We start from the raw sequence: 27007 nt of genomic DNA, 5'->3' as shown, positions 1-27007 counted from the left end.
ATTCAACTTAGTCTTTCAATGAAGGCATTTTGACATAAATAACAGGTGAATATATTAATTAATTATGGCTTGATTCCATTCAGCTGCTTTGGTTTCATGGTCTTGGTGTTGTTAATGCTGGCTTACTGTCACTGTAATGGCTTACCTCAAATACAACTGTGCCATCGTTAATGTTATTAGTCACACCTTTGGCTGAGAAGTGAATGAGTGGGCCTAGAACCACACTGACATAACATCTATAATACTCAAACAAAGTAGTCATGTACACTGTAGACCAAATATTATATAATGTAAATAGAAGTTCAAAGTATTTTGCATTGTCGACAATGGAAGTCTAGGTGCTTTCAAATATTGTTGCTTAGTAAATTCATGTTTAGAAGTAAGAAAATATTACGCTGACAGTATCACAAAGTCTGCTTGATTCAATTCTTCTTTAAAAGTATAATATGCTTACATCTTTGGTGTCCTTTGGATGTGTGGGGCAGTGTTAGTGTTTGAGCAATGCTTGAGAATCCAACTTGCTTTTGTGAGGATGATGACAACTATAATTGTGCATGGTGATTGGCAGAGATACATATTTTCTTTATAAAGCCTATTTGTATTTTAATTACGAGGCGAGGTATTTTTTTATTGTACCATTTTTTTCTTTCCTCATCTACTTCATGTTCCAGGACTTGAAACCCGCCACGGTGCTTATCTGAACCCTAAAACTAACTTTTTTTAAAACCTGACAACAGTTTAAAAAAACTGATATTTACATTCTCTGTGTGACTGTGGGCGGAGTAAAGGCGGCGTTAAAGACAGTTTGGTCCTCGTCGCTCTCCGTAGGCCTGGGCGTCGGCAATACACTTCACTCACTGCTGCGGCGTAGAAAACAAAACAGCAAACACCCCTTCACTCAGGAAGGGCGGAGTTGTTTCTTTCATAAACGAAAACTTAATAAGAAAACATCAACATGCATTCAGTCACGCTGGACAGTAGTGGTTCGCCAAAGAAACGGACCTTATCTCGGGGACTGAGCGAAGATGAGTCGCTCCGCAGCATTATAAAAGAGGTGGGAAATCACGACGTCATCGCTGACTGTTTGTGTCGAGACAGATAGCTAACGTTAACGGCTCGTTACCGCGCAGTATCCGGACGTTTTACACATTTAATGTCAGCAAAGTAGTCGGTGAGAATCTCTGCCATTTTTCTGGACCGTTTAAGAACGACCGACGACTCGAATGAACGGCTGGGCCTGTGGCTCCAGTTCACTTCCTCGTCAGTGACGTTAGCTCGCTGAGTGACTGCATGTGATGCTCGTTCACCCGAGGTGTGCTTTTGTTTTGTCTCCTTGTCAGACCGAGAGTTCCTCCAGACGTCTCACGCGAAGCGACAGTCGAGCAGGCACCGTGACGAGGCGGACTGACAGTCAGGTAGGACCCCGATAACATGAACCGGAGCCAGGAGTGGACAGAAAAATCCAAACACCTGGACATTGTTTAAATATCTAGCAAATCAAACGTCTCCATGGTCCTAAGGTTTGTACAGTGTGTCTCATCACGTGTCATTGTTATTGAAGTGTGATAATAATACACAAGCAGGAGTGACAATTTACTCAAGTACTGTGCTTTCTAAATTTGTTAGATACTTGTTTTCCATTTTATACTACGTATAATGATACTCTATGATACTTCTACTCTATTATATTCAATCTGCATTTCTGAAAGATTAATAATTAAACGTTTGGTAATTGCAGTATTGATGACTACTTCTGTACTTTTACAGAAGTACAATGTTAATGAAGAGCTTTAACATGTGTATGTATGTGAATGTTTTTGTTGTATTATTATTTAACTAAAGTAAAGGATCTGAAAATATCTTCCTGCACTTAATAGACATACATTTTAGCTAGATTCTGATATACGGCATTATGTCTGGTTGGTGTCTGATTTCACAAAGGCGGTTTTTAAATCCACATTTTTCAGTCACCTTGTTGGGACAAGGTGTATAACTGGATTAAAAGCGTTACATTGTACTTAATACATTGTGTATCTTTGAAAATATAATACTATCTCTTTGTTTGGCATTCTTTTTTGTTTTATAGGTTCACCACTGGGTAAAGGCAATGGGTGATGCAAATGTGGCTTCATAAAATGATGTTGCATTAATTTATGTGTCCCATCATATTCAGATTATAAAGCCCTCTGAGACTAATTTGTGATATTGGGCTATATAAAATAAACTACATTTAATTGAATATTCTATGACCCAGTTAGGAATGTCATTTTTTTGCCACTGCACAAAATCACATATTCAATACTTTGAGAGCTGTTATCAAACATGGTGCTATATAATCTTTGTATGAGGTCGTAAATTGTGATAGCTGCGATTGTGGTGGACAAAAGTATTTTACTTGTCGAAATGTTGACGCTAGATTACGAACTATGAAAATAAAATGAACAAAGGAGTGACCTGATAAAGCGTTGGTTCTCTCCAGACATACAGAGAGATTACAGTTTCTGCTAGCACAGTTATTAGAAGTTTGATTCCTTCTAAATATTGTAGAGGTATAGTTTTTGGTGACTGCTGCTATCACAGAGTATGTGATACGGTATGATTAAACATTAACATTTTTGTTCCTTATTGGGTCTCAGAATTTAGTGCGTGTTTCATATTAAAAAGTAATCCCAGAAACAAACTACTAATATTAATTGAAGCAGAAAAACCTATTCAGTTAGTTATATTGCTTAGGATGCATAACTTCAGATATTTACAATGGTAAAGATTTTCAAATTGTACAGAAACTCATATATCACAACACATATCTGAACATTGCTTTTCTTATGGCTCATGTATCTTACGCAAGCTAATACCAGAATCCTGTCACACATGGTACTCTATGAAGCTCACAATGATGAATTAAACAATTTCCAATATGACCTTATACAACATGCTTCCCTTTATTTCACTTGAGCATTATTTACCAAAAAATAAAACAAATTATTCAATTATTTTTTTCAGCATTCGGACCAGGACCTCTACATGGGACTCCCAGAAATAGTGAGTATTTCTTACTATTATGACATTTATTACTATTTAAAGTACTGTTCACTGTTCTGTCAGGTCTCATAGATCACTACAGTGATCATTTTCTTTTGCATATGGAGGGTTGTCGTTCTTCCAGATGAGGCCTCCTCCTGATGCCTCTGAGAGCTTACTAAACACTTGTCCACCCACTGATGGACATGCCTTCCTCTAAATTTGCCCACACTGATTTGTAACTGTGTTTGTGGTGCAGCTTGAGCTGCAGGCCAGCTATGAAGAGGTGGTGCAGGAGCTGCGTGGGATGGAGGTCGAGCGAGAGACTCTGTTGTTCCAGGTGGACGTCCTGCAGGACACGCTGGAGGGTGTCGAGGAGCTGCTGGCGGAGTCCCAGAGGGAAGCCGGACAGGCTGGTTTGGTACGCCTCACCAGCACTGAAACAACACTACAATTATAAACTCTTAAACACTTCAGCAATATATAAACTTCTTTTAGTTTTCACCCTCTTTAGTGAGAAGTTTGTTTTTGTATCACACTATCAAACTGATTTTCTTTGCATTAGGATTTGGAACGAGAGAGGGAGGCCAAGAGGAAATTGGAGAGCGTGGTCTGCTCTCTGATGCAAGAGGTGGAAAGATTAAAAGAGGTAAAATGGGGAAGTGTGAGGGGGGGAGGGGGATTCTTAAGAGTTCTGACAGTAATAAATACTTTAAATAAATACTTCATATTCAAATTTAAGTACCACTGAATTCGTAGCTTTGAAAAAGTAACTTCTCCCCATAACATTTCCAGAAAAGGTATTTAAAATAGTGTGACTCTTTTCAATAAAAAAATAAAATATATATATATATATATAAAGCAATTTCAACCTAAAATCAGGTTGCTCAAATTGATCTGGTCAATGGTATCATATCATGAAAACATTAAGTCGTCTACATTGATAATAACAAGCATATACTAACTAACAGTGGATTATAATGCACTCAAGCTCTAAGTATTTAATTCCCACAATGTCATTTTTCATATCGACTATTTCTAAATTGAACTAGCAAAAAATCATTCTGTGTTTCTTTCGAGATATGAAAAGACAGATATCGAGATGATTACCCAAACCTAATTTGAAGTTAAATCTAAAAAATCATGTCACGTCAAAGACATCTGGGCTTCTTGAAGTTTCAATGAAGGGAACAAAACTAATTTTGATGATGTCATAAAGTCTACATAATACATAACAAACATCACTGCTTGTTATTTATTATGTATTCAGTTGTGATTACATTTCACAATCATGTCTTCATTTGTTTACAAAGCTTTTCTTTCCTTGCATGAAGATTAGAGATGGTATTAAATTGACAAGCACATTTAGATACAATACTTAAGTAGCAAATGTAACTATATTGTGTTTTATCTGGAAGGACACTTAACTTACTTATAGACAACTGAATTTCTCTTTGCAGGACAACAAAGATAAAGATAACAAAGCACCTGCTACAGTGAACACACGTGACGGTGTGGATGGGGTGATGAGTCAAGGATGCCAAATGGAAAATGATGCAAAAGAATTGATGAAAGACTCCCTGCTGTGTGAACCCCAAGGCAGTGGAAGCAGAGCGTCAGAGAAGGTAGAGGAGGAAGGAAGCCTCCTGACCAAGCTGCAGAAGATGGTCTCTAAGCCCCTGGACCACATGCCGTCTCTTGCAGTGGACGACCCGTCCTCTGCGGACGGCGTCCTACAGAGGCCGTACGGAAACGGTGTCGAGGGCGGACGAGATCCTTCTCCAGACAGGAACGACTCCGACAGCATAAGTGCCTACGAGGACGCATCTGCTGAGACTCCAGAGCAGGACGGGATGTTTCTGGGTGAAGCGGACAATTTGGAGCTGCCTGATGACTCAGAGAAAAGTTCTACGAGCAACTGCCTGGTCAACGACGAGAAAACCGAAGACCTCAAAAACCCTGAAGCTTGTGTTGTGTCTTAATCTGTTTCACCTACTACTGGAGAAAAGGGTAACGGTAATTGATTATTGATCATTTGGTATAATTCAAGAGCTCTGTGATTTTCCCACATCTGACATTAATTTTCTTCAAAAATCTTGAGGCCAATAATAACTAATAATTAGAACTTTAACAAGTAGGTAATGGAAAGAAGAGTAATCGGCCACTATTCTGACAATCCGATTTTATGCTTTTGTCAATTTGCATAAAGATTCTAATTAACTTGCCTTTAGCTTCTTCATTGTGAAAATGTGCTGCTTTTTGTTCTCATATTATAACAATATATATATCTTTGGCATTTGGACTGCTTGTAATTTTAATTATAATTTTACACTAGTTTTGAAAATTGTTTATAACAAAATAATAGATCAATTATTTTGCAGCTTTACTGATGAGTTGTAAAATGTATGTTTTAAAGTCACAAAGAAACTCAGGATCCAGGTGGTTTACTAGCTGGAATTCTGCTACTGACTACTTAATATTCTTTGCCAATGATTTCTTTTTCTATCTGTTTTGTAATGTGTGGATAGACATGGATAATAGTCCATGCTGCTTTGACTGTTTACCTCTTTTAATAAGGTGTGTTTCTATACTGCCAGGTCACAGATCAGGATTTACCTGTAGACAAAACAAAGGGAGCTCTACTTATTTTTGACAGGGTCGGTTTCTGTTTCGGCTCCTATCGCATCAGAAACGTAGGAATCAAGAGTCTGTCACCGTGAAGAATGTTTTGGGCAAGACCTGCAACACGAAATCAACAATAGCTGTTTTAAAGTTTATAAGACAGAGATTTTTTTTAAGGAAGAGAAAATGCTGCCTTTTTGATCTGTACAACAATCTTTTTTATTGTTTCTAACTTACCATTTATACCCCTTTTTCCTGTTTGAATTTTGAATTTAAGGAAATGGATTTGGCCGCATTTGCACTTTTCAAAGTTCTTGTGTTGTGGCATAAATTTGTCCGATTTCATGAGAAACAATATTCCCAAACACGCAATGAGCTGACCTGCTGCAGGCGCCTTCGCTGCCTGCGTGGTGATACTGTATGTTTGCACATATGCAGTGAAATTTACTGTAAGTCGTCTCTTTTGACTTCTCTGATTGCTGTAAACACTTTGTATTTAATCACAATTTTTTATGTTTGCTTTTTACAATGTCGGATTTCTTTCATGCTCGAGGCCGGAAAAGAGCCTTTCACCTCATGTGTGATAGTTTGTAAGAATTTATGTTGATTTCCAAATATCGCATGAATTAATGTCATTAATCAGTACGCAGTACGCATATAAAATAACAATTTGATATGGTATTTACTGCAAGAATTGGTATTTTGAAGGGATTTAAATTTTGTATCGTGTCATTTCCTGTTCTTTTATGGTGGCTCTTTACAAAATGCACACAATTTCAGATTTTGTTTAACAAATCTGAATAATTTTGATATCTAATTCTGTTACACAAAATAAAAAACAAGCTGCAATATCAATACATTTGTGGACATTTGGAAATGAGTAGAATGCTGAAGCTGCTTATCATTCTGGGAGTTTAAGGCAGGGTGTTAATGTTCGCATTGACTCGTTTTCCTTTTGCATTTCAACATTATGCTGATTCACTTGCTAATACCTGATTATTTGTTGTGTTGGCTGCCATGATGCCCAAAGCCTCGCACACAAACAGCTCAGAATACATGCCGCTTGTTCCACACAATAAGCCGATGGGAAGTTACTGTTGCTGTGGCCCTGTGTGGTGGCATTGTAGTCGGGTCGTGAGCAATTGGGTCATTTCGGGTTGGTTAGATGTTTCCACAATCAATGATTGTTTATGTTGTCATCCACGATTAATTGTATGTTCCTGTTGATTTCCTGTCAGGTCAGTGGATTTGGTTTGTTGAAACAAACTAGTAAAGTTAGGTCACTCTGATTTAGACTTCCATCACTGGAGCTTTTTTGGATTTTGAACAAACAGCAGTTGGTTTATTGACAATTTGTAATCAAAGGGATGTGTTTCATTTTCCTTCATGCAAAAATGATGTTCTTACTGTAACGATGTATTTTATGGGTCTACATATTTTTGACATTTTCTTTGAATGACATGTTCAAATGTAACTGTTAATTACATACATTTATACTTGTAACGAAAAATACATTCCAGACAAATCAAATAAAAAAAATTGAAGAATGCTCATGCCAATTAGTCATTTATTTCAACTTATATTTATAATCATGACGTGACAAAGAATATCCATCATAAGCAGCTTTAAAACTAACTAAAGATACTTAGTTATGACGCTGAAAACAAAAGGACAGTTCAGGCCGTGTCCTCAGAAACTTGTGTAAAAAAAGAAAATCGCATTGATGATAATTATCGAAATTCTGAAGTCAAATGTCACCTCACAAGGTTTCTATAACATTTAAAATGCTTTAAAAGTATAACAGAAATTTATCAGCACTGATAACAATGAACTACTCTATTCCTGAAATACATGAAAAAAAATGTAAGCATTTCTGTTCCCTGAAATATTTTGCCTGACCCGTTGTAATATTATTTGTCCAACAGATGGCAAAGTAGAGCTCTCTTTACGTTTGGTTTGGAGCTCACTTGTGCATCACCCTCTTAACAGAAGTAATAATAATAATAAATAACATAAATGTTTGGTACCGAGTTTGATAAATTACACATTTAACGTAGATATGTGCCTATTTATTAATTTACATTTTTTATGTTTAACATGTATTCATTCTATTCTATATATATATATATATACACGGAAACACAAACAGCACAATCGGCTATACAGTTAATATTTTTTCAAACTGAGTTCAAATAATATTATCACAAACAATTATTCAGTATCGATTTTACAATATCAGCACAGGTTTAAAAATAATATAGTATTAAAGAGTTTGAATACAGTAATTTGGACCAAATGTATGAATTACAATAAAAATCCGAATGAGTTTACATGGAAAGTCATTAATTGTAGTGGATGGGGAACTGAGAGAAAGTATTGTAGTGGATTTCTAGTAAAGAAAAAATCGGATCAAAACATCCCCTTGAGTTTCTTCATGTTCTGTTGTTTCCACAGCGGCATGCTGGCAAAGTCGTCTTTGGTGATCCCAAATACCTGGTTGAAGTCAGAGTCAGACAGATGTTTCTGAAAAACAGTTAAATATTCAGAATAAAGTTTCAGTTTTGTATTCTCAATGTCTGAAAAGAGTATTATTGCAAGTCACGGCCGCAGCTGTGCTGCTGCTTACTTCCAAGTGTTTCTCCCTCCCCTGTGTTTCCAGCACATCCCTGTCTGTGTGGTCCTCCTCGCTCCCAGCTCAGCTCATCATACACACCTGTCTACAATCAGCTAATCATCCCCCCAGTCTGCACACCTGCTTCTCATCAGCCTGCATATATACCCAGAGGGTCAAACTATCCGTACTAAATCACTTGCTCAACGTACGTGGTAGCATATGCTCAGGCCAGGTTTGGTGAATTGGTGTACAAGTTGAACTTGTATTCTTGTTCCTGAATTAATTTGTGTCTGTTTCCTGTGATCCAGGATTCTGTCAGCTTGTCTGCTCCCAAACCTGCCCACATCTCTCATCTTCATCCAGCCTGACTTCATTAACCTACACCAACTGCTTGTTAGTGTTCTGCGTTTGGGTCCACCTGTCCTACACTGCAACAATGTGTTTTTTCCCATGAAGCATATATATCGCTTTGTTAATATACGGGTATGTTTTGCTCTATAAGATAACAAAAAAATAACTTGTCAAAACCAACCTTGAACATTGTGGTTGTTTTGCATTATCCAATGACATCTAGCTCACCATCAAATATTCATTTCTGACATACACTCACTTCCTCACTCTCTACCTACCTCTTTCTGGGTTGGGTCAACACCTTCAGGCAGCTCGTTGACAAGCTTGTTGATCAAGTCGTCTGGAGGAAAAGGCTCAGCGTTTTCCTCGGTTACAACACATTCCTCCTCCTAGAAAGTCACATTTAGGTTACATTTAGGATCATTCATATTTGTATCTAATTGATCACTTCCTGTTGTGGCATTGAATAAGATAGTCGAGGACTTTGTTAATACAAGTTTTTGACCTTTACTTTTTATCAAAGCTCTTAGACATCAAGTTTAGCGAGTTAAACATTCAACATTCTTCCATGTTATTGAAATGTCTCTTGTTCTCCTCAGGAAAGAGTTGCTAACCAGTTAATGCTTGAGGTTAGCCTGGATGTTTGCAGTCCTACAGTGACTGTTCCTGAATGTCCTTCTGTATGTAATACAACATTCTTACCTCAACCACTAACATAGAAACTGTGTCTACATGTGACATGTATTAAGAAGGATGGTATCATTTAGGAAACCAATGTATCAGACACATTATTCTTGCTCTATCAGCAAGGGAAAATAATTTGCTCCTGATATAGCTTGAAAAATAAATTTGACCTCACATACAGTTGTAACATCAACCGGTGTTAAATCTTCTTCCAACTCTTTCTTCAACTCCTCATAGCTCATTCCTCCCTAAAAGAAAGAATATGTTAGTTTGTTTCTCATCACTGTACATGTTGATGCTCCATGTCGGTTCAAAAACACTCACACTCCATTTTGAGGGGTCCCAGGCTGTGAACCACCCGGTGAATGTGGGCGGCTCAAATCCCTGCTTGATCGAGAGAATGAGGGTGCCTGGGTCTCTGGCGCCCGGGTGGGTGCGCAGGTACTCTTGGCTTGTCACCACTGATTCTTTACGCTCTACATCATTGGTCTCTTTACCGATCCAAAGAAACACCTGGGACCAACGATAAGAAAAGGCACTTTTTAGGTTCAGTAACATGGCACAAAAAAGCGACACAAAAATGCAGGTATATTGAGGAGGTTATCCTTCAGGTTTGTACCGTGCTTAAGTCTCTATCATACCTGGTCCCATGTGTCCAGCAGCATAACATCATCCTCATTGAGGTCGTCCTGAGTGAACTGAGTCACCTCGTTCACAATGAAACGGCCCGTCTTATTGGAGCATTCGAACAAGCGAGGCTGGTGGTCACAAACCAGCTGCTGTAATCTGCAGTCAACCAGGTGACATGCAAAAGAGTGGAAAACAAGTGTATTACTTTTGCTGCAACAGTCTCCACAAAGCCAATTGAAAATATTAGTCGTGTTTCATCATCACCTCTTCTCACTAGCATAGGGGGCTTTCCCTCCAAGCAACTCCCAGAATTCAACGGGCTCCTGACCCTCTGCCACTATCTCTTCAGAGCCTTCCTCTGAATTCTGGCCAATCACAGCGCTCACCTCCTTTGACATGGCTCTCTCATCTCCACTGGATCCCTGGCAATAAATAGTCAGTCATAGTTAGTTAGCATGTACACTGTATGGCCACAATTAAACGGACACACAGACATTAGACATATGGGATTGTACAACATCTCATCCAAACCACTGGTATCTGTGCTGCTATAACATTATTTTGGGAAGGCTTTACATCTGCTTTTTTGAACTTGTATGCAGGGAACTGCTCCCATTCAGTCAAAGGAGCGAATCTCTTTGTTTTAATCCAAGATCTGGCTTTGTGCACGAAGGCCTTCTCCAAACGGAAGTTCAGGAAGACGCTCTTTACACTCCTTTTCATTCATAATCTCTCAGCCTCTATTTGTCCCTGTGACTCGTCTATCAGCTGATTGTGTGCATTAACTTAAATCAATCAACTAGAGTCTGCACAGTTTCCTTAAGCTAATCACTGTTGCTGTTAAACTTTAAAAATCTCTATCCGATGCAACCCTCTTCCATCCCAGTCAGCATCACAATCATCAGATTGCAAAAACTCCCTTCATCACCACCACCACTACCAGTGTCTGGACTGCGAGGGGATTCTACCTTATCTGACCTCAACATCACTTCTCCTTGATTATCCTACTTCAGGATGGAGTCAAATCGCCAAATACTTTGCACTATTCAAATTGGATGCATATGTAATACGTTAATGCAACATTATAATGAAGTCTCTTCTGATTGAACTGATTGTAACACCTGTCTTACCTTTCCACACCACAGAAAGATTCCTGATTGGCTCTTGAGTAAAAACACATCATTGGAGTTCAGAGAGGTGGCCAGCGCAGGAACCTCAATGGCTTTTGTGTTAGACGGGTCAGAACCATGGACCTGGAACAACCTTATTGGTGGCTCTGGGTCAGAGGACCCTTTTCTAGATGTGCCCCCCTTGCAGAAAAAACAAGAAATAGTCGTTACTGATATTGAAACTTTATACACCAGAATATTTACAGATGCACAATTATAAATGCAGTTGTACCTCAAAGATGACCATTTTAGCCTTGAACATCGCCATAAAGTGCCTAGGTTCTTTGCCCATTGTTAATCTCACTTGAACTGGCTCATCACCGTATTTCTGATCCAAGTCCACAGCCTGAAATGCTGAGGCTGCAATTTCATCCGTTGTCGCATGACAACCCTGAAAATAAAGGGGTGAAATATTTCTCCATATATTTCAGTAATAATAAAAAAAATAATAAAGCAAGGACGGTGACGGATATACTGTATTTAAACAATATTGTGATAATCTTAAAATTAGAGTGTATGAACATGACTTATTATCATTTTGTAATACACTGGGTGTGAAACAAATCCTCACCTGCCATATGTAGAGCAGGTAGCACTGCTTGTTGTTAACCAAGTAAGTGTAGAGGATCAGGTAGCAGTCTCCACCATAGAAGTATCCGTACCATTCAGGGTCCACGGGGACAAGCTCCAGATTCTCAATTCTCCACACCTGGGAAAATCAAAGGGTTTAATTAACACAAAATCACAGAGTTGCATTTAATGTCTGTAGGAAGGTAAGTGCCCCTATGAGGCTGTAAAACTCATTACGTAATAGGAAAAAAAGATGTTGTCGAGAAATAAAAAGCAAAGTAGGCCTTTTTTTACAAGACAGAAAGAATACACAGTAAGAATAGCACAGCTCTCACACTGTCGTAGCTTAGTTGAACAGAACAGAGCCATCGTTAATGTTATTAGTAACACCTGCTGCTTTTCCTGCAATGACATGTAAAAATGTCAGCTGTAAAAAGGGCCTCTTGAGTCGTCATTAATCAAATTACTACAAAGCAATTACCACACAGATAACCCGGGGCCTCCAAGGATCTTGGTACTGAGACCAGCCCTGTTGGTAATGCAGTTCTGTTTGTCTTCTTTAACTAATCATACACTTAGCTGCACTTTTAGCTAAATGCTAATGGTAGCATAGCAGGGTTGACGCTGACAGTATTCAGTTATTAGTTGTTTGACCTGTTCATATAGTAGATGATCGACTGATCCACTTCAAAGTGAAATTGTCAGTTACCTCCACTTGACCTGAGCCATCGTCCACCATTCGCTCCTGTGCAGAAACCTCTGGCATCGCGTGCATCAGAGAGGCATCAAACTTTACCTGTTTGATATGAGCTAAAGCAAAATGTTGTTTATTTTTATTTTCATCTGGAGCATTTTTTTTGGTCTGTGCTGGTTGTATTTCTGAAAAGTTATAAACACACATACCCACTTTTCCTCTTGTATTCACTTTGCCCAGACCTTGAGTCTGGTCCTTTACAGTCCACCTCTGGAACAGCTGCTTGAAGAGAGCTGACTCGGCCCCGTCATTTACCGTCTCCACATTTGTAGTGATAGGGTAGTTTTTCGCTTTGATGAACTCCTACAGTATAACAACCAATCAGACAAAATCATAACAAATACACTGGTATATTGTATTGCAGGACTGTTGTATCAGACTGCAATAGTTTTAGTTTCAGCGAGGTGTTGTATCTAATACACCGCCGTGCAGAAGCAATCAAACTCACCAAAGCTCTTGCCATCGCAGCCTGTCTCTCAAATTTGTTTGCTTTTTTCCCCTTCCAGACAAAGATCTTTGTCCCACCCTGATCCAGGAAGTAGCAGTCCTAAACAAACAATAATAAAACACATAATGTCTTTCCATCAGTAAATAAACTATTAATTAGAGTCATCTGAGTCCAGACAGTAGTGAACAGGAATGGTTAAATGTCACACTAGACGGACAACCATACCATCTTTCATGGTGGTATTGGCACCCATGTTGGTGTGGCCATTAAATAAAGTGTACACATTCTTTATTTGGTCAATATTGCACCAACTCACTTCATGGTTCAGGAGATCCTGAACAAGTGGTCTGGAAGCAACTTCTGTGACCTTCATCTCCCCATCAGCATCTGTCACACTGAAATAAATACACAAAGAAATGAGAAGTAGCAAACAACACGTTGCAGAACCATGTAGTTCATGTCCAGTTTTGGACATGAAGTACATGAAATGCTCCAAGCCGCATCCTGGAAGCCGCTCACTGGTAGAGAATGAGTTTCGACTTCTGTTCCTGGTCAGCGGTTTCATCTAGAGGTCCGTCTGTCAGCTTTGAGCTTCGTTCTCCAAGAACACCATTCAGGACCACCATGTTTTGAGGAGAGTTGCTCTCGTCGTCGCCTTCGATCACTCGGATCTCCGCCCGGCCTCCTCTCTCTCTGTCTCGGATGTCTTTGGCCAATATCATACCCTGAGAAGCAAAAATAGAACACAGACAAAACACAAAATCAAGAAATCTTAGAAGAAAAAAGAAAATACACTACTTGTTTTAAATAAATTATGAACATTTCATGTCATAGTTGATACACTTAACAGCTGTATGAGCGCAGTGCAGAGCGGCAGAGCGGCAGCCGTGTGCTAGCCAGGTGGGCACGCTCACATGCACAGACATGCAAAACTATGTCAACAAAGCGTCGCCAACAACACACACAGAAGAGGTAAATACTACTCCATTATATCTTTGCAACAGTTGTCTGCTGAATTATATTTATTATGATCGGACATGTGACCTAACTAATAAATAAATAGTATATCTGAACTCACTTAAATGTGGGGTAGACAAAATTATGTAAGCACCTAGAATATGAATATCAATGCCTGGAAAATCCAGTCCTCACTGGATTGCTGTTACATAGTTTTAACTGTATGCAGTGGGATAATGAATCATTCATAGCATCAGACCTTCTTGCAGGAAGAAGGAAATGAGCTTTGACTGCACACTCCCACAGCTTTCCATAGAGATTTAATGATGATATTTAGATCTGGTGAGGGTGTCATGGAAAGCAGTCTTGTTTCAGACTCTACGCCTCAAGCTTAAATCTCACATTCAGATGCAATGCTGCAAATAAAACACTAGAGCTGAAAGAGGAGGTAAATGTGACTTCCATGTCACTTTTCAATTCATATGAAGATAGTAAAATATGAAAAGTTATTGTTAAGCTGTTATAGTACACTCAGAAATAGAGTATATTTAAATGTTGAATTATTTAACAAAAAATCTTACTTTGAGCTTTTCCTGTTTGTTACAGTTGGGTCCGTTCCACTGAACGATGGTCTTTCCAATGTCCAACAAAAACACATCTCCAAGGTTGAAGCTATCCCAGTTCATCTCCACCTGAAACAATTTCAAGCAAAAAATCACTCTCTCTTCCTGACATCCCAAAATGTCCCATAATGTCCCATAATGTTTAATAAAGTGTGGCACACCTCGTTTGCAATCACTCTTTTCTTCCCTTTGACATGAAGCAGTCTCTTGACGTCATAGCTGTTGGTTTCAGTGTGCTTCAAGCCTGATGCAACTCCACCTTTCTTAAAGCTAAACAAGACAGGATTACAATTATGAGGGTTTATTTCACTGTCTTTAATGCGATAGCCTTCTGTACCAACATTTTCACTCACATTATTCCTTGTTTGAAGTAGCCCTTAAAAGTATCAGACTCGTGGTTCTGAACCTCGCGGTGCTGGACGGGATTGGAACCCAAAAATTCATCGAGCTGTATGGTGTACAGAGCTGCTGCGCCCTGTTCATCCTGAGATGACTGTGAGCCGATCCAGAAGTGGATATCATAACAGAGAGAGTTGCTCACCTTCTGGGTCTGTGGACAGAGGGGGAACAGAGTGGTGTGATGTGCAGATCAGGATCTTATCTGATATATTAAAAGACAAAGGCCTTTTGTTTCTGCTGCAGCATACAACGTCTACACATACAACAGTGGGCTTTGGTTTTCAAACAAGCAGCCATGGCACCCAAAACCACAAAAAGTGACCGTCTCAGACTTACATACAGAAGTAGGTAGCAGTCGCCCTCATAAAAGTTTCCATAAGATTTCTCAGGCACTTGGACCAACTCCATTCTCTGTTGCCCAGAGAGAGAGGGCGAGAGAGAGAGAGAGAGAGAGAGAGAGAGAGAGAGAGAGAGAGAGAGAGGGGAACATTTACATTTCAGGTCTAATAACCAGTATTCCTCTTTTTTTCCCCCACATCGTCACTGCTGTTTTAGTCATTCACTTCAAGAGTAGCAGACTTTGTTCTTCTTTTCCATTAAACCAAAGATCTGATTTGGGAAAACTTTATTCAACAGAAACCATTGCGTCATACTGTAAAATCAAAGTACCTCAATTCTCCAGATTATAATCCCAGAGTTGTGAGTCACTGCTCTAAATGTCTGATCCATGTTGGTCGGATGGACTCGGTGTCAATGGCTCTTGTGCCCTGTTGTTGCTTTGTCTTCTTTTTCTGGAAGATGAGATCATGATTAAATTACGTTTTTTTGGTACATTAAATACAATTCCCTTCAGTAGAGACCTACAACAACACACATGTGGACATTATTTTAAAAGGTTTGCCTCTTTAGTCTCTTTTCTCTTGATAAACTACACAACATAAGAAACCTTAAAGAGCCAACATGATCAAATCTCCTAATGTATATATTATCCAACAGAACATACCTGGTAGTCTTGTCCTCTTGGAGACTTCCCTGTCATCTGATAATAAAGGGCCCTCAGTCCTCTTTCCTTCCCTGCACCTACAACATTTGCCTGTGTTTGCATGTTTCAGGACCTCTCACAGGATTCTACCGAATCACTGAGGAGAACACAAAATCATGTAGGCAAATGTGCTGAAAGAAGGATTGACTCATATTCAAATGCACAAACACACACAGTAATCACCGCCATGTTGTCCGTCCCCATGCCCTCTACACCACATTCACACCATAAATGGATATATGCACAGCAATGAGTTGAAATACTGCCTATAAATAATAACTTTATGTTTCTGGGCTTTCTCGAGAATGGTATGACACATGCATTATCATAGCTATACTGATAAGCATAAAGATAAAAAGGATTATGTGTTTATATTAATATAAGTAGCAATATTAGCTTTCTTTTTAGTAGTGTTATATACCTTATATATCTGCTGCACATACTATGAATATGATAAGAATAACGTTAACTTCTACACACACGATGAGGTCAGGCCTTGTTGTTCTTTACTCTGGCACTGCTGACACACCTGTGTGAGGTGGGTTCCTATGGTTACAGTACAGAGCACAAAGGTGTGGCCCCATCCTGTGCGACTCTCCACCTGAAAGGGTCTGAACACTGCTCACAAATGATCTGCAAAGAGCTCACATTAAGAAATTTTTATCAAATTACATACACTTAGTTTTTAAGGAAACCTTTACACATCACAACGTCTGTTCACAGGTGTTTGTTTGAGCTGACATCTGATACATTGACTCCAGTGATGATACAAGAGTCAGCGTCAGTGGAGTGAAAACTAATTTGAAAGAAGTGAGGTGACCTGAAGGCTACATTAGCCGCTACTAGCAAAACAACAACAACAACAACAACAACAACAACTATTTCTGATTACATTTATTCTCACCAGAGATTTGACAATCATGATTAATCTATTTTCAATATTTTCTTGAAACAACGTAATACCCAATTCAGTCAGTTACTTTCATTTAAAACAAGAGTTGTTAATGATAATTAACAAATGTTTGTCTCTGTTATAATCAAACAGTCACTACCCAGAAACATTTTAATATTACATACTAACATTACCAAATGTTAACAATAATCAGCTTATCCTGTTTTTAACCATATACATCCAGGTTGGTATAGCAACTTGTAGGCATGTATAACTACAACATATATAATAAAAAGACATTCATATGAGTCTATGCTTATCCTAACAAACCTTAGCAATGATTGGACAAAGTGCAATAAACAGTCATAAACTTGCCTCGGACTACCATAAATTAGGATGACCATATTGTAAATGATGACCAAAAACAATACACCTTCAGTTGTAGCAGCATTAAACAGCATCGTCGTGAGTCATCTGTGTGTATGAAGCTCAGATAGCTTGAGCGCCTCGGACAGATTTACAAATGAGTAACAACGCTGCAGCCTTGGATTTTAATACTTTGTCATTGGAGCTCTTCAGAGGTCCATATGTGTTGCTTTATTTTAAGTTAAACCCTCCACTTCTTAGGGGCATTGCAACAATGGATTTCAACATGAGTGTTTTGCTTTTAATAAACTCTCTCTGCATGGCTGAAGCCTGATGTTTACATAGAATATCTGTTGTTGTATATTCTATCTCGTTGTATATATTGTGTTTTTTCGACATTTAATGTGCTGCTTAGTGTTCCGCGACTTTCTCTACGATATAAATACGGTATCTTTAACTTGTAGTCTATCATACCAAGGACTACACATCCCTCTAGCCTCACAGGTTCAATTGATTGTCACAAATGTTCTAGGCTAATCAAGTAATGTTACTAGAATCTTTTATAATGCTAAATTCAATTCAGTTTATTTTGTATAGCCCAATATCACAAATTACAGATTTGCCTCAAAGGGCTTTACAATCTGTACACATACGACATCCCTGTCCCAGGACCTCACATCAGCTCAGGAAAAACTCCCAAGAAATAGAAAAAACCCTTTCACGGGAAAAAAAAGGGAAGAAACCTTCAGGAGATCAACAGAGGAGGATCCCTCTACCCAGATGGACAGAAGTAATAGATGTCATGTGTACAGAAGGAAACATTACAGAGTTACAACACATTCAATGAGTATGACAGAGGGTATGAATAGTTCGTAATAGGCATGAACCACGATCCAGACCTCCACAATCCATCAGGCAGATGGAAGTAGAGAGGATGAGTGGGCGGAGCATCAGTAGGGCCATGGCATCAGACCCAGCCAGGTCCGATGCCCCATGAGACGTGAAGTCAAAAGGACTCCGGTAAGGAAGCAGAGTTAATAATGTGCATTGGAGAGATGAAAATTCATCCATAAGTAGAGAGAGAAGAGGAGATAGGTGCTCAGTGTATCCTAAACTTCCCCCAGCAGCTGTAAGCCTATAGCAGCATATCTAGGGGCTGGACCAGGTGAACCTGATTCAGCCCTAACTATAATCTCTGTCAAAGAGGAACGTCTTAAGTCTACTCTTAAATGAGGTGACTGTGTCTGCCTCCCGGACTGAAGGTGGAAGCTGGTTCCATAAAAGAGGAGCTTGATAACTGAAGGCTCTGGCTCCCATTCTACTTTTTAAGAATCTAGGAACCACAAGTAGCCCCGCATTTAGTGAGCGTAGCTCTCTAGTGGGGCAATATGATACTACAAGCTCCTTAAGATATGATGGAGCATCACCAATCAAGGCTTTGTAGGTGAGGAGAAGAAATTTAAATGTGATTCTTGATTTTACAGGGAGCCAGTGCAGAGCAGCTTTCACTTTCTACCTGTTCTTTTCCTGAATAATGTCTCTGACTGAAAGCAATTGCTTGAAAGAGTTTGCGAATGTGAAGATAAATCTGTAAAAATATGTTCAAATGTAAATGTTCAAAGTTGGCAAAACGTGCATCCTCTATGTATCAAGTATTATATTGTTCTCCACACCAAAGCAGGGCTTTGTTGTCATTCAAGTCATGCTTAAATGTTTTAAGGCGCATTCGTCCAATTTCTAAGTTTAATTTGATCTGTCACCAGTACTACACAGCCTGCTGTGGATATATGGATATGGATAGCTCAAAAAACAACCCTTTAAAGTAGAAGGATGTGTTTATCCAAGAGTATAGAATATTTTAAAATAGGATCTTCAAATATAATATAATATAGTAAACTGTGACCCTTCCACATGTTTTTCCATTGCTTCATTAACTTTCTAAACTGCTTTTTCTGCTCATGTTTATGGTGATCTGGAGCCTGTAAACAAGTATGAGGCAGGACACACCCAGTATAGAGGGTTATATTTTCTTTTCTATATTTTCCTTGGCCACTGCCATCAGTGTATGAATGGGTATTGTTAGAGCGTTATGGGTAGTCGGAAGACAAGAAAAGCACTATACAAGTACAGGCAATTACCTTATTTTTATAATAATGAAGTGTTGGAAGCATTTTCTTCTAACTTTTTAAAACTTTTAAAAAAATCTTTTACTTAGAAGTGCAGAGCATAACCAACCACTGCAGAGCAGACCTCCTCTATAACAGTTCCTGGCCAACACCAGCACAATCTTTAGCTTGATAAAGCTCACCCGGGCCTTTCAAACTAAAAGCTTTTGACACTCTCTCCCTTGCAATAGCTGACATTCACCCGGCAACAGTGCCTTTTGTTTTTCACTTTTGATAAATTATGTTGTTTTGATTGGGCCAATGCACCGTGTGTATCGGGAGACCTTCTGCCGTGGTGCTGAAAATGAGAAAATGCAAAACTATGGCATTGTAGTTTGTACAGAATGAAATTAATCCTGTTTTGATTTGCAAAAATCGATTTACCACTTCAGATTCACATGGTGTAATTTACATATAATCATACAAGAGAGCTTGAATGAACGACTGACTGCTCTAGTTAACGCAATGTAAAAAGGTTTTGTCCTCCAGAAATGTGTTTCTGTGGAATATTATGTTTAAAGGACAGCAAGGTATGAATCATAGCATGAACACAGTCTTAAATAAAGCCAGCTGTGTTGAAAAAGAGGTGTGCAGTGTCATTATTGACTTTAGTACAGCAAGGTGTTCTCATAATTAGGGTGGGACCAGAGACACTATGTCCTATTTCCCCAGTAATTCACCATTCGCCAAACTAACTGCTGTTATTGTTATGCTACATATATTTATTATTACAACTGTTTCTGTTGAGGCGGCTGGAAAACGCTGCAGACACTGAATGTAACATGACAACAAAATACTTCATCAATATATTAAACTTCTTACAAATGTTTGATATTGATATAACCTCTAGTTATTCAATGATCGATTGTATCAAATGCGTTATTTCTGAGAGTTACAACTGATTTTAATTTATTTGTTGCCAGATGTGATCTCTCAGACTTGTGCCTGGCACGGGGCAACCAACCTCCATTTTTAGGATTAATGTTATTTGATCAAATCTAAATCTAAAATGTTAGCATCAATATTTCATGTCCTGCCAAAGTGAAGCGCATTATCTGTCTACTTTCTCCATTAAGCATTAAGTTGCCTGTTTGGATTAGAGCTCAAGACAACATCTAAGTTAGAATAGTTAATATATGGTGATACGCAGAATAGGCCATTATTGCGTTGTCAGAGAGTTTATTGGCAGTTGATTTAAATCTACAGTCGATGGTCTTCCCCTCAACCCAGGAGGACAGTGCCTCACTGACTCCTGACTCCCTCTCACATTACGCTTCCTCTTCCTACGTAACGTGTGGTCCTGTGCCACATTATTGTCATGTGTTCTGAGTAAGAAACGTACTCCCTCCTAAAAGCCACATATACATTTAAACATCAGATTGTATATTATATATTTGTAGTGGCTGTTTTTTTAGTAGTTTGGTAATCAGGTAAACGCTGATGTAAAAATAAAAACCAGTGTCTTGTCTCTGTTGGCGACTGTGTGCCTTCATCTTCACCAGATGTATTTGGCTCCTCCCAGACAGCTCACTAAAACATTCCAGCCCACCTCTGGGAATCTGCTGCTGCCTCCTCACTCTCACTCAACTCAAGGAGCTAAAGACACTGAGCTGACCCAAAATGAGAGGACTTGTTGTCTTGGTAACTTTGGCCTGCGTTGCCAGCGCCCAGCACCAAGCACTGATTGACTACTTGGAGCGAAGGCTGCTCACTATTGAGGTAAGACTCCTTTTACCTCCCTGCGAGCCCTGCGCTCCAGAGTCCCTCTGAGAGGAAACTTCCTGGGACAGGGAAAAGGCAATGGAATGCAGATGTGGGCAAATCCTGGGGCACATGCTGGAAAATACAGCTCTCTGAAATGTATAAGTGTATGAGCTTCTTGTCTGGGTTCAGAGACTTAGAAATAACCTAAATTTAAAAGTTAAATTAGTCCGTATTTGCTTATAATCTGAAAGATAAATGCAGTTTTCTTAAAGTTACAAAATGGAAAATAATGATATGAAAGCTGGTTTGTTGAGAAGGATTCTGCCATAGTGACTTCCCAATATTACATTCATCATGTCGATGAGATAAAAGTAATTACAACACTTATTTTGTACAAATATCTCTCAAAGTTTAAAATATGCCTCAAGGACCCAGCAATAACTCCCCATGGGGATATTGTCGTTCAGTTATTCTGTTTTTATGTTGTGGTTTTGTTAATGTGAAAATATTAAATATAAACATTATATTAAAATAATTATAACATACTTCATCAGAATTATTTTACTAATCCCTTTATTATATATTTTAAACAGAATTCAATTCAATTCAGTTAATTTGTATAGCTCAGAACTCTTAAAAAATATTATATATCCAGATCCCTCCGTTTCTGCTTTGTTCTGTAGTGTGCTGTCAGACCTTAATGATCACCTGTCGAGAAAAATCTCTTTTAATTGTCCTCATCCGCTGCGAGGTCAAAGGTCAGTGTCTGCTACAAAGTGTGCTGGTAGGATTGAGTGTTTTGCTAAAAAAGAGCTTTGAGCACGGTGGAGAGTTGCCACGTGTGGGCTGAACCTGGCTGTTTGAAGGATGCGTGTCCTTCTTATTATGTCCCTCTTAAGTCCCTTATTACTGAGCCTGAAAATAACATACAATTATAGCCTCCTCAAAGCTTTCTAGAAGTGCAGTCACAGTTCCTGTGAAAGAGATATCATGTATTGCTCACAGTACACAAGACAATACTAAAGTACAAACAGGTGAAATGGGAACGATCCAATTCTATTTAGTTTATATTATATAGCCCATTATCACAAATTACAAATCTGCCTCAGAGGGCTTTACAATCTGTACACTTACGACATCCCTTTCCCAGAACCTCACATCGGATCAGGAAAAACTCCCAAAAAACCCTTTCACAGGGAAAAAAGGGAAGTAACCTTCAGGAGAGCAACAGAGGAGGATCCCTCTCCCCGGAAGGACAGATGCAATAGATGTCATGTATACATGTGAATGATAGTGACCACTACAACTCCTTCCTTTAAAACAGGACCGGATCTCTCTGTGGCATGAACAGACCGCCCGCTACGCCTCCGAGCTGCGGGCTCTGAAGCAACAGATGGTTTCCCAGCTGGAGTCCCTCGATAAAGAGAAAGAGACATTGAGAATGAATCTGGACGGTGTGGGGACGAGGGTGGATCGGGTTGAGCGTGAGCTGGACTACCTGGAGACTCAGAACGGAGCTCAGCCGTGTGTGGACGTGGACGACAAGCTGATAGAGCAGCAGGTGATGCTGGTGAAGGAGAAGCAGAAGGCCAAGTATTCAAAACTATCAGGTGAGATATGATGTGCACAGCACAACGTAGTATCTGAATAAACACTGTATTGTATTGAGGATGAACTTGAAAATACTTAGGCCTAACATACTCAATCTACAATCATTTGTAAAATTGTGAAAAAAAGCAAGTGATGTAGGCATCAATTCGATAATCTAAACTACAGAGCAGTTATATAATATTGATAGATCACTTATAAACTACTTGAAGTGTATTGTATTATTGTACTGTGATAATATTATATACAAACACTTCCCTGTAGAGTCACCAACTTAATAAAAACCCTTTCCCCCACTTTGGCTTTGTTGATATGTAGACTGACTAACTTGTGTCTGAGAACGACCTTGAGTATCACACATGTTATCAAAAGTCACAAAAGGTGTTTTCTTGGAACCACTAACTCTTGCAAAAATCTGTATTTTTAAGAAGACTTAGAGTGAAGAGATTTGATTGAACAGGAAGTGGCAATGAACCGTTTGTCTAACTTTTGACAATAAATAACTTCGTCGAGCTCTGCCATACACGACAGTCTTGATATAATTAAATGAAGGTCAAATATAAACATATATATATTAACATGTAAAGCTTGTCGCTCTCTCCTATTCAGACTGCAGCGACATGATCTCCAGCATAAAAGCCATGAAGATATTAAAGCGAGTCGGAGGGCCAAAGGGCATGTGGGCCAAAGACGCCGGCAGAGGCTCTGGGAAGGTCTACATTTTTAACGGGACAGATGAAGACACCATCCATGAGTTTGCCTCTGTGCAAGACTTCTCCCGCTCCGTTGGCATTACCCTGTCCAAGGCCTTGAAGCTGCCGTCTGCCTGGAGCGGAACAGGACACGTTGTCTTCAACAATTATGCATATTATATAACTCTGGCTGAAGAGATAATGATGGTTAAATTTGACATGAAGAACAGCTCTGTGACAGACAGAGCAGTGTTCCCAGTGCAGGACCACGTCCCAGTGTACGGCCTGAGCCCAGAGACAGTGATGGACCTGGCTGTGGATGAGGAAGGCCTGTGGGCCATCTATGCCACGCGGCAGAACGAGAGGTACATCTCTCTGGCAAAAATGGACGCCACCTCGCTGGACATCGAGCAAATGTGGGACACAAACTGTCCGAGAGAGAATGCGGAGGCGTCTTTTGTCATCTGTGGCACTTTGTATGTCGTGTACAACACCAAGCAGCCCGGTCGCTCACGTGTCCAGTGCGTGTTTGACGCCAACGGGATGGTGACCAACGAAGATGCACCACTGATTTACTTCCCAAAGCGTTACGGAGCACACTCCAGTCTGAAGTACAACCCGCAGGAGCAGCTTCTCTATGCCTGGGATGATGGCTACCAGATCCTCTACAAGCTTAACATGAAAAAGAAACTCGAGATTTAAACTAAATGCACAAACCCAACCCAACCCCGTTAAAGTACCATACCAGTGTTTTTTTATTCTAGTTTTGGCTCCTTAACCACAAAACTGATGAACATTTTAAATGCATGCTGTCGGATTTAAGATTTCTTTATGTGCTCCTGGTAAAAAAAATCAATCTTTAAATTGACTGTAACTGTGTTCTTTTTAAAAATTGTAGTTATTGTGATATGACAGTTAAAGTCCAGACGGATTTTTTTTCTTTTTATATGTGCACTTTGACGATAGTTTCACGAGTCTGCAACTTGATTTTCATACCATACGGAAATAAATGGCACAGGCTAAAAACACAGGCTAAAAAATTCCATAGTGTTAAAAGGTCCAAACACTTGTTATGCAACATGGTCAGAATTGAAAGTATTCATGATTTGTAGTGAATCAGCTAAACATGCAATATCACTGGTATGGGCTCACATTCTGAATCTCCAAAAGCCTAAAAAGGTTTTAAAGTGCTGGATTGTTGAACTATATCTGTCACAGTTTCAGCTCCACACCCTCCTCACTCCCCGTCGTCAGTCTAACTCTCTTCACCTGTTCACACACCTGTTGTCACAGTTCAGCTCCTCACTCTATGGTTCAGTCACTCCCACCTCGTCAGTCTGACTTCCTTCACCTGTTCACACACCTGTCTTTGATCACTAATCAAATCCCTATATAGTCTCCTGCCACACACACCCACACTTCTTCCTTTTCTATGCCAGACTCTCCAGCACTTGTTTCTAGAGGGATTTCCTGTCGCCGACCCTGCCTGTCCCTGGTTAACCCGCTAGTCCGACTCCCCGAGAACCTACCAGCCCTTCGTCCTGTTGAGTCTGCCTGCCGTTTCCAGAGTGTGGAATATAAGTTCGAAGGATCCCTGGAGTCGAGGGTGCATTTGGGTCTACACACGAGTCGTTACAATATCTGTATACTTTCACACTTTCAGATGTGAATGTTTGACATATTTCTTCTTGTTGAAAGCAATCATGTGATTTCAATTTGTCATCGCGGCCAAACACTTATTTCTAAACAGAATGCACTGCACTTAAGTTTTATCAGTCATATTTGTGTCTGCTGGCGTGTCAACTTGCCTGTGATCTTTTGTGTTGAATCACTCCATCTTGTTTCTTTTTGTTCATGCTGCAAATATTCTACTTTTTCATTTTTACAATTTACCAGACTGCTCACTATAATATAACTGTTACAATCTATCCTTTTCTATTTTACATGACATTTTGCTATATGAATACATTTAAAAAAATACATCTTGGTTGATTTGCTGGATGCATTAAAATAGATATACTATGTCTACAAATTATTGATATTTTAATATTAAACAAAAGGCAACCCTGAGATCAAAAGATACCAATACAAATACAAATGTTTAGTTAAATGCCTCAGATTTAATTTTGGAGCATTATTTATTCATCAGTCTTTAAACATTTCTGGTCATAATCAAAGTAAGTACTATAGTGTTGTCAGGTATAATGCTACCACAACAATGTTGTCACTTTGACAGGCAACCTCACAACTTCAATAAACATAACTTTGATATGAGGATACATTGCAAGAAACTGTTAAATGTTTCAGTTTATGGATGAACTTCTCTCAGAAGCCGAGCGCATACGTATATTGTGGCTTTAACTTTTTTTTACCAATTGATTATTTAAAATAATGCAATCAATCTCTATCTAAATATAACTTTGATTTCCTAATGTTTAATAATATGCAAATATTCCCATTTTCATCTATCCTTTCTGCCTCTAATTATTGTTCACTTTGAAAGAAAAGGCAGACGTCACCTGTTAATGCAAGAGGTCTGTCCTCTCCTAAACAGAAAAGAAGACGCAAACATACTTAAGCCGCTATTTGTAAGATTTAATCATTTTAGACGTTGGCGCTCCCAGTGGTAGCATCGCCGTGGTCCAAAGCTATGCATTACTTTCTGTGCTTAATTTCTGTTCCTGTACATCTGTTCTTGATTTCAACTTAGTTTCCTGAAGCTGAACTCCTTGGACTGACATGCCATCTAAATATGACTAATAAAAACGTATTTAGTTGGAAGTCCGTTAGTTAAATTTCATTGGAGCACCCAATTAGTGGTTTGGAGTTTTGTGCAACTTTTTCCAGGGCAATTCACTTTAAATTCAATTTAAAACTAGATTAATGTTTTTTGTTTGCCAAGAATGATAAACATTACACTTAAAATACTGAGGGCCAAATTCACAAAAGGACTTTGCGGCTTTAGCGGCTACTAATGCACACAAAAAAAGACAAAAATAAATTGTAAATCTCAAAGTACTTGTGATGGGTGAAATGCAGCTCAACTGCACTACCAGAGATATGACTTCTTGTTGCTCATGTGCTGCTTGTACATATTGAAATGAGATCAAATACATGCATTTGGTTGCCTGAAATTAGTTATTGTCAACAAACTTTACTCAAGCGCTAAGGCCTTACGGTCTGGACCCAGGCAACACATTTGGCTCAGAAATGAGCCTTTGCGCCTCAGTCCACTTCACAAAGATCAGCGACTAATCGGCACACGGAGTTCATGAAATTAGTGTTCAGAGATTTGTTTGTAACTGTGCATTGTGTCACGGACATACTTTCCAGCAGATTGTAACCAGGCGAAGGCGTCATTATACTCAAACTCACGTATTTATGGCTCCAGTGAGTGGTGTCATGAACAATTTATGATTAAAGTTAGTCAGGTGATTTTTGAATACATAAATTAAGCAAAAGAAAACCACCCTAAACTGTCATGTGTTTCTTTGCATAATTTGAGAATATATCATTATTGGATTGTCTCGGCTGTAATTTTTTAAAAACTGAATGGGTTAACAAAAGCATTCATTATTAATGTGACAAGAAGCCAACTGTGTGCAGTCAAAGAAAAGAGATGTGTAGCAGGAATTTGATTTAATAATGCAAGACAGCTTTTGAGTTACTAGTTGGAATAAGTTTCCTTGGCACCAG

General features: G+C 39.1%; 3 protein-coding genes across 3 annotated transcripts; 2 read left to right on the top strand and 1 right to left on the bottom strand.

Moving 5' to 3' along the window:
* Positions 1 to 834: 834 nt before the first annotated feature.
* si:ch1073-456m8.1 (leucine-rich repeat flightless-interacting protein 2) lies at positions 835 to 7192 on the top strand. The gene is made up of 6 exons (XM_056437860.1): positions 835 to 1054; positions 1341 to 1415; positions 3004 to 3042; positions 3281 to 3442; positions 3587 to 3670; positions 4482 to 7192. Exons 1-6 carry the CDS (start codon positions 956 to 958, stop codon positions 5001 to 5003), a joined length of 981 nt encoding a protein of 326 aa, XP_056293835.1. The 5' UTR covers positions 835 to 955; the 3' UTR covers positions 5004 to 7192.
* An 11-nt stretch (positions 7193 to 7203) lies between these two features.
* Positions 7204 to 15571, bottom strand: avil (advillin). Its single transcript, XM_056437859.1, has 19 exons — positions 15512 to 15571; positions 15179 to 15253; positions 14797 to 14993; positions 14605 to 14713; positions 14402 to 14512; positions 13383 to 13588; positions 13180 to 13258; positions 12864 to 12962; positions 12565 to 12718; positions 12371 to 12471; positions 11663 to 11800; positions 11324 to 11482; positions 11053 to 11232; positions 10187 to 10344; positions 9934 to 10078; positions 9617 to 9805; positions 9472 to 9540; positions 8887 to 8997; positions 7204 to 8166 (listed from the first exon to the last, which is right to left on the bottom strand). Exons 1-19 carry the CDS (start codon positions 15569 to 15571, stop codon positions 8053 to 8055), a joined length of 2454 nt encoding a protein of 817 aa, XP_056293834.1. The 3' UTR covers positions 7204 to 8052.
* A 5356-nt stretch (positions 15572 to 20927) lies between these two features.
* Positions 20928 to 26838, top strand: olfml3b (olfactomedin-like 3b). Its single transcript, XM_056437966.1, has 3 exons — positions 20928 to 21026; positions 22336 to 22621; positions 23229 to 26838. The coding sequence occupies exons 1-3, from the start codon at positions 20928 to 20930 to the stop codon at positions 24011 to 24013; spliced, it is 1170 nt and encodes a 389-aa protein (XP_056293941.1). The 3' UTR covers positions 24014 to 26838.
* The last annotated feature ends 169 nt before the right edge of the window (positions 26839 to 27007 follow it).

The sequence above is a fragment of the Pseudoliparis swirei genome, chromosome 18, assembly GCF_029220125.1.
Source record: "Pseudoliparis swirei isolate HS2019 ecotype Mariana Trench chromosome 18, NWPU_hadal_v1, whole genome shotgun sequence".
Taxonomy (NCBI): Eukaryota; Metazoa; Chordata; class Actinopteri; order Perciformes; family Liparidae; genus Pseudoliparis; species Pseudoliparis swirei.
This window is presented reverse-complemented; position numbering and strand designations above follow the sequence as displayed.